A 14,023-nucleotide genomic window follows, 5' to 3' on the forward strand; every position below is an offset into this window, starting at 1 on the left:
ATGTCCTTAAATCCTAAAATCATCCTAAAATCAAAAGCATGTCCTAAAATCCTAAAAAATGTCCGGAAATCCTATAAACGTCATAAAATCCTAGAAACAATCTAAAATCCTGGAAACATGCTAAACTCCTAGAAATGCCCTAAAATCCTAGAAACACCCTAAAATCTGAGAAAAGTCCTAAAATCCTTGAAACATACTAAAATCCTGGAAACATGCTAAACTCTTAGAAATGCTCTAAAATCCTAGAAATGTGCTCAGATCCTAGAAACATCCTAAAATCTGAGAAAAGTCCTAAAATCCTAGAAACATACTAAAATCCTGGAAACATGCTAAACTCCTAGAAATGCCCTAAAATCCTAGAAGATCCTAGAAACATCCTAAAACCTGAGAAACGTCCTAAAATTCGAGAAATGTTTATGGAGTTGCTGTGACTGGGCCCTGGCCTCCTGTTATTTGGCAAGTTGAGTATCTCTGCTGTAGACACTGGAGAGACAGGAGACAGCAGGGGGGGTGGAGACAGAGATGGCAGCGTGGAGGGAGGAAGCAGATGACTGTAATTGCATCCCTGACCTGATGTCTTTTATCTGTCCCGGAGAGAGCTGGATGCGGTCTCTTTGCTTGAGAGAGCAGTCCAGTCTGCCTCCTGCCTGCTCGAAGCTAACACACTCACACAATTACACACTTATACACTACAGTACAGGGGCGTAGCTTAAAATTTTGGACCCCGTACAAATAGGCATTCTCTATTGGGCCCCTCCTAAGCTTTTCTGTATTCCTGTGGCCCATTTTCACATGAGGGCTTTGCCTCATATGAGGCCCTGATGTCTATTTTGCAAGTGTTAGTGGTGCTTTTTGTGTTCAAAATGCCTGAGATACATCACATACCCTGGTGAAAGCTTGGAAGGTATGAATGTATTAAATATTACACACCACCTAAGCTAATTCTAAATCAGCAGCAAATGATGTAAGAGGAAGCAAAAGGGAGTAAATTACAGAGCGGGAGTTAAAGGAGTTGCTGGGATCTCATTTCACTGGAGATGTACGTTGTATAATTAAATGTGACAAATAAATGATTGACTGGTATATTGATTGATCGATCACAAGTGGTCACTCAGGTTGATGTGGAGACGCAATAAAATGCCAGGTGTAAAGAGACAGACCTAGGGGGCGATCACACCAAAACGCACCTCGCCAGGCGACACTACTCCAAAAACGCCTTTGAGGCACATCTGGACAACAGCTCAGAGTGCCTGTGCAGCGGGGCTAAGTGACCAAAAGTGACATCAACAAGCGGTGCGACTCCGTGTCTTGAGCAGAAAAGTAAGAAATATTTTAACTTTTATGCACGCCTAAAAAACGCCAGAAAATCGTGTCACACAGCAGCGAAAGAGGAGCGCCTAACAGGAGTGCTGTACCATAGTAGAACAATGTTTTTTCTCAGTACTAACGACTCTAGAGCTGTTCACCACTCCCCTCCGCTCTTCAGGGTCCCACTCAGACATCTGGAATACAAAACAAGTAAATTTACACAGAAAAAACGTCAAAGACTGGAATAAGGCATCATAAAACAAGACATTTTAGTGCAGTTCAGGGGAGGGGATTCTTAACAATCACACACACAGTTACATCCTGTCCTGGGCCTCAGAGCACTGTACTCACAACCTATAAATGCAGCCACATAACTTGATAACTGGCCATCAAAACAACTTCACAATGTCAGAAATATATCAAACCTGACAAAATGCTCTGCAATCTAACACTGCCAGCTACTGCTTTTGTATATTCGAACATCCGTGTGCTGTCACACGTCTCAACAAATCATGCTGAGAGATAAAATTGCCCCTCATCAAACAGTCAGAATTACCAACGCAACAAACAAGAGTAATTTTGTCTCAGGAGACAGCGCATTGACAGAGAGCGACGTTTACTTTTTGCCTGTCAGAAGTGGTTGTGCTTTCTGCTACTGTTGAAATTCATTTTGTTTAATTTTCGGTCAGTTTAAAAGCCTCATCTCCCGTGTTCTGCCATAAGAAGCTTTGAGTCAGTGAGCTGCTGCCAGTTCAGATTTTCCCCATTTTCAGAGGGGAGCGTGTCTTCCCACAAAGCTACAAATGAACTCTGAATCTGCGGTGCGGTAATGGGATTATGAGCAGGAACTCAATCATCCAAGAGCTGCAGTTGCTCCACGTGTGAGCGGGACCGCTGCATCTGCTCCACCGAACATGTCAACAGTGGCTGCCAATCAAAATCCTCAAGCTAAGACTAAACAGGGAAAGAGAAAGTTTTTTTTGAACTGGTTCCATGTGTGAATTCTAGCTCTCCAGGTTTAATCACACCTTCCCCTGCTGTCACAGCTCAGTATTTGTTGTGTCCCCTCTTGGGCTTGAGTCCCAATCCTATCAAGCTGTAACAGGAACAAAGACTGCTGTCCCTCGCTCGCTCCATCCCAGCATCCACCTCACGCCAGTCTCTAAAAAATACCCCCTTGGACCTGGTGCTCACCTCTGAGCGACCTGCCACGTCTCATAATCCAAACTCATTTTGAAAGGCAGAAAAGTCCCGGTAAGCTCCAGTGTCGCGTCAGGAAATATTGGTGCATGTAAAATATTCATGCCGGGGTGTTCCGGCTGCTGTTTCACTCTGTGTTTAAGAAAAATGCAATATCAGGATGTGGATTTTAGCAACTGTTTTGGACTCTTGACTTTTTTTTATAATCCTCTAGTGCTTGGTCAGATGGAGCTCTTACTTTGTGACTATAAGTGATAATGGCTGAGCTTCACACCTCAGCAGTTTCAAATTAAATGCATAACAAAATGTCTGAACTGTCTCAAACAAGCGTGGACTATACATGGGATTTTATATTTTATATCAACTGAAAATAAATATATGGAGCGTAATAGAGGTTCGGGATTGAGGTGATTTGCTGACCTTTGAACACCAGCTCATCATTTTGTCGCTCTGACAGCAAACTAAGCAAGATATCCAAAATGTTTCTATCCCCGGCCACATCATTCAGCTCCTCCTGATGGCACTCTCAGGCTGGATGGGAACACTTTAAAGGTCCAGTGTGTGGGATTTAGTGGCATCTAGTGGTGAGGTTGCAGAGCTGAAACTTCTTCAGCATGCCAAGCGTGTAAGAGAACTACAGTGGCCTACATGAAACTATGAATGACCTATAGAGCAAGTGTTTGGTTTGTCCATTCTGAACTACTGTAGAGCAGACCCACATATAAAGGTTATAAATAACTCATTCTAAGGCAACAAAAACACCAAATTGTCTTAATTTCAGGTGATTATAAACTAATGAAAACATAGTTATGAATGGTACATCCCATTTGTCTCCGTAGATGCCCCTAAATCTTTCTCAGATAACTATACAGAGAGCAGAAGAACAAAAAATTAAATTCATTCTCAACAGCTTCAACCTCACACAAAACACACATACGTTGCTTTTCAGGAATACTTTTATACCTACTGACTTCGATCACCAGAGGCAAGGCAGCAGATCTTAACTGAGCACACAGGGGTCTCTGTCCCCAAGTTTAATGTTAAATAAGCTTAAGGCTATAAACGGTGACTTTTATTTCTTTCAAACAAACTGAAATTTTTAAATTCCATGGAGATCTCAGGAAGGACTTTCATTGAAACTTAGAAATGGATTTATGAAAAGCTTGTGGAACCCACTCCTGCTGAGAAATCGTAATGCTAAGTCACAATAATAACCCTGAGCTTATTTCTAATTAGTGTGCACAGGTCCATTTACAGCTCCCAGGTATTTTGTTCATAAGTTTGTACAGAACATTTATTATTGAGTTCTATGTTATTGAGTGTTATTGTGCATGCTAAACTTGCTAACAAACTGATAGAAACACCCAAAATGCTTCACCAAATCAATTCTCAACCTTTGCTTTAGCCTTTAATGTCTCTCAGCACATCAGTAACCTGTCAGGTGTGAGCCGAGCCTCTCTGTCGTTATATAAGCGGCAGTGTGGTCAGAGCTTACTGAAGTCAGTGTTTGCAGAGGGGACACTTCAAAGAGTAAGATAAGCTGAGCGTAACCTCGATAACTTTGGACTAATGTTCCACTTCATGGCCCCCCGCTCCCCCTTTTGAAAAGTGATTACAAGGACCATACCTATCCTTTTTCCCTGACCAAACACAAACACGAACACACACCGAGATAAACAACGTCTCCCTCCGCTGGCTTGACGCTCACAGGAACATAGATGAACTAAAATGTCCATAAAGACATCAGATTTATTGCAGATTTTCTGCTTGATCTGCGTTTAATGTAGAAGACTGTAAAGTATCACAGAGGCCAATTTCCAGAAGCAAATTACTCGCTTGGGCTGAGTCCTTTATGTGTTTGCTGAGTGCTGAATTTAAAGACCATTAACATTCTGTTGGCCCAGGACTTTGAGAGATCCCTGAGAGTCCCCCTCAGTGTGGAAACTGTTGACAGTTCAGTGGGCGTCTTTGTGCTGCCTGGGCTTAAAATGAATGAAGTCAATTTGCCTTAGCTGCGTGTGCTACACTACTCAGCGGCACATTTTCTGCTGGACTGGGACGGTATCTCAGTCAATACTATCTCAATATTTGGCTGATTTGATATGTATTGCAATTTTTAAGAACTGCAATTCTGCAAATATTGCGATTTGATATTACGATATATTGCATTCTTTTTTGTTGACTTTTTAGCATGCAATCATCATCATGCTTCAGCACTTGTCAGTTGTAAAATATGCAGCAGGTTCTGCCTGGAATATGCCTGAATGTGGTCATATTTTAAAAGTTTGTGTTTTGTATTGATGTGATGACAACGGTACAGATAGACTAATTGATTTTGAGGACTTCTAAAAATGGCTACGACATTAACTGAAATGAATGTACAAAAGTAAAATAAGAATCCCGAGCATGTTCTGCTGGACTTTTAAAGCTTGAGGTTGATGTGTAGATTAAAGAGGAAGAAAACAATTGAAAAATTAAAATGTGGGGAAGAATGCATAAACTGTATGTAATATTTATTCATTTATTTCTGTTTTTTTTGTTGTTGTTGTTTTGTTGGAGGGGGCGTTGTTTGTTTTGCTTATGCTTAATCATTTTTGTATGTTCTCAGTGGTTACCATGAGGCCAAAAAACATCATTAATAATGGTCACAGCAGGCGTCTCCAAACTGGACAACATCTGCTTTATATTGAGCGTGCACTTACATCAACCCAGTGAATTCTACTCTGGAAAGACAAAGACAATAAAAATCAGTTACCATTTAATCTGACGCTCAGTATTTGTTTCATCCATCCATCAGCTCTCCACTCACTCTGCTGCTTTCTGAACAAATCAAGGTGTTCAGTGCTCATCTACCCCTTTAACCCCCGAGCCAAAATCGTACTCCATACACACTTCCCCTGAACACAGCACTCTGTCATGTTCCTCATCACTGTGTACTGACACCAAAAGTGCAGCGATGAACTTATAGTGAAATAAACTATAATAACAGCAGGAGTTACGAGCATCACATCCTGGGTGATCTTTATGCATCACCTGTCATCCAGCTGGTGCCGTTTAGTCGCTCCACAATTTAAACACAGGACATTTGCTCCTACAGATTACAGCAATCTGTCGTTGAATGCCATCTTTAGGACAGATGCAGGTTTGGGTTTCTGTTCTCTAACACTTCAAAAACAAATGCTCCAGCTTAACAAATTAAAAAAAAAATGTCACAGTTTGCATCAATCTTTGAGGAGCTATGACAACTTAGAATTAAAATGACAAACATATTATATTGAGTAAGAAAAAACAGGTTTTCTTCTACAATAAAAGGTATTTTTCAGTAGCACTATCTTAATAAATGATGACATAAAAACAAAAGTTTAAGTGTTTATGAAATGATACTCACCTTGAAAATGTCTTTTGTGTCATAGTTGTTTAGGCTACATGTCTCTAACAAACAGTCTTAACTGTCTGAATTTTTCCAGGCATTTTAAGTGGTCAGGGGAGGGGACTTGAAATCATTAACTCAAGGTGGAGGAAAGTTAAATTATCCAGCCAATGTCATCAAGTTACAACAACTGAATTTTGTTTTTAATCAATTAACACAGAAATGGCACACATTATTAAGATGACACAATTATCGACATGATTACGTCAACACAACTCATCAAATGATGTTTGCAACCCAAAAGGGATTGTCTAAATCAATCAACTCAAAATTTTGATCCTGCAGTTTAATCCGTCGGTGGTGATAGGTCCCCTGAATTACTTTTTAGAGAGAAAGGCTGTGACTGCGCGATTCTTACCTACACAAGAAAGAAAGCGGCGTAGCTCTGCGCTCACTGACTCTCACAGTTCTCTATAACTACAATGTACTTTGAAAGGTCGTCTCTGTTACAAACAACATTGAGTGCCAATAAACTGTAGTCTTTTAAATCAGGTCCAGCATTTTTTTCTATTTTCTAACCTCAAAGATCTGAGATAAAACTCTGTTTCTTTAAAACGTACAAAAACAACAAGGACTCATCAAAATTGCGTGAGGCATCTTCCTCATCTTTCCTCTGTCCGAATATTTGACTGTGGAAACAGTTACCTCATACAAGCATTTAGGAACCTTTATCGATGAACATCTTAAATTTCAACACTGCAGTTATTGTGAAGCGAGGGCAACAAAGAACTCACCTTCTTCATAAACTAAATTTCTTTTCATTCAGTCCCGTCATCCTCTGCCGCCTCTCATCAGTCTGATCAGCACTGATACAATCTGCTCTACGATCACGGGAGTGACACAAAAGAACCTGACCATTCTCTACAACCAACAAATCCTCCAGAAAGCATCTTCTGGACATGTACGTGCAAGCTAATATTCTCTGTTGCCTTCAGGGAGCCATTACATTTTATCTGCTTATAAGATAAACATTATTTACTTATTTTATTGATAATTAAACTTAAATCTATTCTTGTTATAGATTCCTTTATTCTACTAAACTCCTTGTCATATTTGTATTTTCTCTTTATTATTTATTAACTGTATGTGTAATGTCAAGCAGTTCAAACTAATTGCCCCTGCCAGAATTAATTAAGTTGTCTGAATCCAAATCTGAATTTGACCTTCACAACACTTAAATACTCGTGTCTGACACCGTGAAGGCACAGATGCACCAAACCCACGACAAAGAAATCAAAGACCGACTTTTACGTTGTCACCTTTAACTCTGCCAAAAAGTTGTGCTACAACCAACCAACAACTTGCATGTGTGTTTTGCGCTTGCATAGGAGAAAAAACTCTCTACACCGGTAGAAGATGATAGACTGAATTTGTCTCTCAAAAAAATGTAAAGTGGAGGGCAGACAGGACATATTCAAGGTGCTACTTCACCAGTTAGCTTAATAACAACAACTTAAGGTTGTGTTGAGAACAATAACAAAAACAACTATGAACCATTTAATCAAAAGAGCTCAATGGCTAAAATACATTTTAAATGTAAATCAGGTGTGATTTGATCTCACTTCCTCTTGACTTAAGCTATTAGTTTGCTTTCCTCATTTCCGTTTCTCTTCTCATGCGCTGAGCTGAACTGCCAATCAGAGTGATTTAATTAATTTCACAGACTCAGTTGAGTCTGACACAGATTTATCTGCTGAATCAGCCAAAAACAACCAACAAGGGCCAACAGTGTGAGGCACGCTGCAAAAACTGGGGCGACAGACGTTCATCAACAACCAATCAGCTGGTGTGTCAGGGCCCTAAGAATCTAAAATATGCTGAAAATCAGCTACAAACTTAAGTTTGTTGTCATCTCCTCTGCAGGTGGCTGTGGCTCAAGTGGTAGAATGGGTTGTCCACTGATTGGAAGATTGGTGGTTCAATCCCCACCTCCTTCAGTCCGCATGTTGAAGTATCCTTTGGAAAGATACTGAACACCAAATTGCTCCCAGTGGCTGTTCCCTCCAGCCACTATACAAGCGCAAGTCTATTTACAGAAACCAGCTGTTGTCACTTCTCCCAGATGATAAAAAATGGTACTTTTTGTCACCAAATCGCCTTTCTATTGTCTGTAAAAAACATATTCTGAGTTTTAGAAACACATTTTATAGGATCATTCTGGTTTAATACAATTTGAGTTTTATGTTTATAACTTTGGCAACCACAGTTATGCACACATTTTACTCACAAAGTTAAGGGCTGAGATCTGTGAACACAGACATTGCTGAAAACTAGTCAGATGGTGCAAGAAAAAGACGATAGGACAAGCTTTAGACAAGGCAACAGGTACGACATTAGAGTTTTTGCAAGTTTTTACAAATGAAAAGGCAAATATCTCATATCAGGTGGGCATGTGTGAGCAAAAACTTCTCACATATAAGATTCAAATATAGTTCAAGATTCATAAATGGAAAATGAGATGATGAAGTTAGATCTCAGGATGAACTGTGGAGCCAACACAGGCTTGAAAAGCTGCATTAAGTCTTTGCTGTTTCACCACTCCATCTGGTTTTTCAATCCAGTTCTGTAGAAACATGGCATGAAGCCAAAAGATCCGATCATGGAGGAGAAAGAGAGGAGAGTGGACCAAGGATGTCAAAACCAGTCGCAATTTTAGGTTAAAGGAGTGGAGACCAGAGGAGTCTTGGCATGAACACTAATAGTTTTTCCAAAAAACTGTCATTATTTATGCAATCAAAGATGCCAATAAATGCCATCCTGACAGTGTTATCTGGCTCTGTGCTGACTGAGGAGTAGATTGACTCTTAATCATGCAGATCACAAACACCTGGAGGATAAATGTGTTTGTGCAAAGATCTTTGTTGGAGGAAAATCTCACTCTGTTCATTTAAATCTACTGAAAGCATTTTATTCTGACACCCACTCAAATGGTTCGAAAGAATGTAAAATATGTGAAGTAAAATGTAAAACCCTGCAGTTATATGGTGGCCTGGCTGTGTCAATACAAGCCTTACTGTAGGGCAACATTTTGCTACATGACTTTAGCTCACACAAAATGTGTTTAAAATAAAACCATGAGTACCAGTACTGTATTGTAGTATGCAAAGAGGTACTTTTACTTTATTTTAGCAGCTTATTTCCATTTCCAAATATTTTATACTACACTTCAATGTTTCAGATGAAAACACAGCCTAGTCACCACAATAAAATGTTGGTATTCTACATTCCTGTAAACCACAGACAGCTTACATTGGTACATTTTATACATATGACATAATTCAGACTGCATGTCTATGATCTGGCTTTCTCAATTTTTACCAACAAAAGCAGGTATATTTAATAAAAGTTTGGGACATCATCAGGAATGTTTTTTGCAACAAAATCAGTTTGGTTTTTTTTTTTATAACAAGACATCTAGAACTTTTCAGCTGTGTTTGTAGCAATAAAAACGGGTATTTAAAAAAAAAAAAAGAATTCAGGACATTTCCAGCTGTGTTTGTATTAAGTATGTAACAAATATTTTTACAGGAGTTTGGGACATTTCTGGCTGTGTTTTGGTGACAAAACTGGCAATTTTTAACTAGATGTCTGGACATATCCAGCTGTGTTTGTGGCAACAAAAGCGGGTATTGTAAGAAGAGTTTGGGGCATATTTAGCTGTGTTTTTGGTGGCAAAAGTATCAATGAGATATCTGGACATTTCCAGCTGTGTTTGTGGTATCAAAAGTAGGTATTTTTAAAGAATGTTTGGGACATTTGTGTTTTTGGTACCAAACTGGGGAATTTTTGATGAGACCTTGTGACATTTCTAGCTATGTTTATCACAAAAAAATAAAACATTTAATGAGAGTTTGGGACAGTTCCAGCTGTATTTGTAGCAACAAAAGCAGGTATTTTGAACATTAGTTTGGGGCATTTCCAGCTGTATTTGTAGACATTTTCCTAACCCTAACCAAGTGTTTTTTATGGCTTACCCTAACCATATGTTAACTACAGTGTTAATCCCAACATCAATTTGAGAACTGAAAGGTAAGGACATGAAAAGTGTCAACACATAAAAAACATTTTGTATCATATTATTGGTTTGCCGAAATGTACAATGCCAAAGCATTGTACTTTTTACTCCTCTACATTTAATTTGACATAAAATCAGATTAAACTACCATATAAAACAGCTAAAAGTAGCTTCACATTGCATTAGCAAAAGTAACCTCGCATTGTAAAATATATTGTAGTATTACACTCATAGGGGACATTTTTAGGTAATGAGTACATACATTATTTTGATACTTATAGGAAATTCTGCTGATACATACTCTTTTAGTGTTGGATTTTTACCCTTTTTTTCAAGATTACTATTCAAACTCAAGTATTTCTTCCTGGTGCTGATGGATACACTGTAGTGGTGCTAGAAGTGTTTGGTATGAGGCTACAAACCCTCCCACTCTCTCTCTCTCTCACTTACACACACACACAGATGGGGGGGGGGGTGCAGCAGTAGCCTTCAGGAGAGTGAAGCATGAGAAAAAAACAGCACAATAACCCCTCCACCACCACCAACAGTGTTTTCCTCTGAAGCACGTCAGAGGCAGCGGGCTGTGAATCGAGGTGCACAGCGGGGTGAAGAAAACACTTCTTGGGGACACAGCTAGGGGACAGTGCGGGTCTCCAAACTCTGGACTGACACTCCCACCCACACACACAGGCAACAAACACACAAATCCCGGGAAGTCCACAGCGCGCCGCAAGGAAAAAACCACCAGGTACTGTATGCACACTTTATCCACCACTCCTCACTTCATCCTGTGCTCTCTCCATCTGATGAAACAATGTGAGCGGCGAGAGGGGTCAACTCAGTGCTGGAGTCAAGAGGCACGTGTTTGTTTTTGAAGTGGAGGAAAGCAGCGCCACAGAGACTTTCTATCTCTGCGCAGGCGACTGTTTGCGTGGGCCAGTGTATGCATATTTAATCGGTGAGTGGGCAGCAGTAATTTAGAGAACTGGCTCACCAAGTGGGCAAGGAAAACAGGAGAGAGAGTAGCCGATCAAAGGAGAGGGCTTTGTGACAAGTTTGATCAGCTGGGAGCTCTTGCTCTTGTGCATCTGGAGGAAATTATTACAGCTGGTATGGTTTTGATGATTTTGAGTGTGGAGAAAAGTAGGCCAGAACAATAGAAAACTATGAGATCAGGCCTGTAAGTGTAGGAAATCCTTTAATGTATATTCAATATTTTACGACATTTATTGACTTGTATTTTATGAATTATTACGCCAGGTTGCGTTGACTGCCCTGCAGCCGCCCTCTCTCACTGTGTGGCAGCAGGCAGGGACAGTCCAGACGCTCATATACAAAGCCAGCACGTTTCACTCTGTCTGCAGCAGCCGAGCGGCGCTGAGCACCACCTCCAGCATCACCACCAGCAGCAACAGCAGCGGATCGGGGAGGGTTTTTTTTGTGGAGCTCAGTCGGAGGACCGACGACGCATACGCACAGCGGCAGGCTCGAGAGCAGCCGATGATAATGGCTCACTGTGCGGCTCGGAGGCTCGCGGAGAGGCTGTTGGACGAGGTGCTCCTGGAGCGCTGTCCGAGGTGCTGAAAAGCCGCCGTCGCCGCCCCCACCCCCCCTCTTCCCTTTCTTCCCCTCCAGTCGAGACGATACGCATGAACTGACGTGAACGCCGAAGCCGAGCAGCACAACATCGGCGCACCGGTTAACACAGCAGCACCCCCGGCCAGAGTAAATGGGACCGCACGTCGTCCGAGCGTTAGAAAGATGGAGAGATTTTCCCTGCTCGTCCTCAGCTGTCTCTGCGTCTCTCGAGTCACAGCGGGTAAGTTTGGTGTTTATGTGCACATTTTTGAAGGATGTTTCCATGCTTTTTTTCTTTTTTTTTTTTTTTTTTGGAGGTGCAGCTCACAGAGTGGTGAACGAACCGTGGAGGGATTGCAGAGGCATGTGTTGCTGTCTAACACGGAGCTGTGATGTGCAGGATTTGGGATTTTTAGCCTCTATTGTTGTGAGACGTTGCGTATTGTATCTGTGGAGGGGCTGCTTGTGTTTGCAGGATACTAGAGGCATTTCCGTGTTGTCATCCAAGGAAACAAACATTGCAATTCGTGGTTTGAATACATTTCAACCTGAGAGACCTTCACAGAATCACAACGAGTTGTCTTGTGGATTGATAAATGGGGTTAAAGTGATTTGTAGCAAACTATGTTTTTGTCTCTTAAAGCATTGCAGTGTGTGTGTGTGTGTGTGTGTGTGTGTGTGTGTGTGTGTGTTTGATGTAAGCCAAGCTGACCTTTGAATCAGGCAGGTAGTATAAACAGCAAGCTGCAAGCTGCCAGCTCACTGTTGACCTGAGCTGTGTATTAATAACGCTGTCCGTCTGTCAGTGTGAATGCGAGAATATTGCATGAAAATGTATCCACAGACTCCAACCAATTGTGGCTGTAATGAACTGCCGCTGGCTACTGGAAACACATGATTGCATTACAGAGGAGCAACAGAGGTCCTCTGCTCACGCACAGATCCATGGAAACACCACTGATGCATGCTGTGCCTGTGTGTCTGTGTGTGTGAGTGCTGATGCCAAACATATACTGTATATGAGTGCATCTATAAAACATGCTTTTTACAGCACACACACACTGACACTTTTGACCACTCACTGCGATGAAGTGCCACACTTCACTGCTGCCATCAAAATGCACCTCTGGCTCACTCGGCATCCTCCCACTCCTCAATCTTCCCACTGACGATGGATCACTGTGCTGCTCTTCTCTCTTGCACACTCACACACACACATACACATACACACACACACACTTTAACCCCTTAGCATTTCTACTGGTAGGCTGTGGGATGTCTGTAATGGAAGCTGGCACTGGCACGTTGCTTTATTTTGATTGTATGAGCTCAGCACTCAAGAATTTTTTTATTTTTTTTGTTAGAAGGTATAAAACATGTTCTGCACCTTTTAGTTTTTATTGGTAACACTTTATACTAACTGCCTGTATTACGCACTTCATAAATTGTTCATTAGACACTCAAATTCAACTGTAAGCTGAGACTGCTTTGTTATAGTCAAACGTGAAAATGATTATAAATTGTTACTGCTCTTATAAATAATATCTATAACTAATGAACACACAGTAGCAGCCGTTATACATACTGCTATAAGACTGCACATATAAACAGATCCCTATTGTGCACTGTTAAGCATTTAGTAACTGCATATGCAAGTATAGAAATAATTTAAATGGACAATTTCATGATAAACGTTCATCTATGTTACGTTACATTTAGAGCGTTAACTGTTTACACCAGCTGGAGATTCTTCATTAGTTGCCATTGAAGACAAATACATCAATAACCACTTACAGGGCAACATCACCTAAATTAAGAATCCCAATATGTTGTTTCCATGGCCTAGGAAAGTTCAATCAATATTTATGAACATGAGTGACTCTCTCTCAAAGCCAAACACCAGAGTCTCAAACTTGTGATGTCATCAAGTATGAAGTCTGGAGCTGCTTCACAGACGATGAACGAGAGCCTGACGTGTTCTCAGCTATGAAACAACAAATAAAGCCATACACTCAGAGAACACTCCCCTAGCTGAATGATAGATGCAAGTCGAGCAAAAATGCAAAAAAAAAATGTTACAATAACAAAGGGTCCATGATTTGCAACTCCAGTCAACTCTGTGAGCAAGTACCGACAGAAAAACTTGTTTCAGCTCAGACTTCTAAGAGAAACAGCATCCATCAGGCCATCGTGGGGTTTATAGTGATGTGTTTAAATGTTGACAAAACCACCTTACCTTGAGGTCCATGTAGTAGCTGTTCAGGAGTTCTTATCAAATAATCTTCATCTGCAGCTTTGAACCTCAACTTTTAAGTAATCCTGGGTTGGAGGTCTTAATAAAAAAAAACTGATTTAATATCCTGTTAAACCAGCTGACAATTGTACACATGTTCTAAGTTGACAGTGTATGCGTTTACCTTGTGTCTTTGTTCTTTATTTCACTCTGATGAAGACACAATAGTGTTGAAATGATGGCCTGTTACTAGTCAAGG

General features: G+C 40.7%; 1 protein-coding gene across 3 annotated transcripts in view; it reads left to right on the plus strand.

Annotated features, from left to right (window-relative positions):
• The first annotated feature begins 10,478 nt into the window (after positions 1 to 10,478).
• Positions 10,479 to 14,023, plus strand: part of fndc5a (fibronectin type III domain containing 5a) — a 46,778-nt gene continuing 43,233 nt past the window's right edge. The window contains exons 1-2 of one of the 3 annotated variants that reach the window (XM_088087463.1): positions 10,479 to 10,701; positions 11,318 to 11,772. In XM_088087463.1, coding sequence (XP_087943589.1) covers positions 11,715 to 11,772 — 58 coding nt within the window. In that variant the 5' untranslated portion in view covers positions 10,479 to 10,701; positions 11,318 to 11,714. Of the gene's footprint in view, positions 10,702 to 10,738; positions 11,773 to 14,023 lie in introns of those variants that run through there. The other 2 variants (XM_042501242.2, XR_015778665.1) reach the window with 2 other exon arrangements.

The sequence above is a fragment of the Plectropomus leopardus genome, chromosome 14 (genome assembly GCF_026936395.1).
Source record: "Plectropomus leopardus strain MGB_pleo_1.0 chromosome 14, ASM2693639v1, whole genome shotgun sequence".
Lineage (NCBI taxonomy): Eukaryota > Metazoa > Chordata > Actinopteri > Perciformes > Serranidae > Plectropomus > Plectropomus leopardus.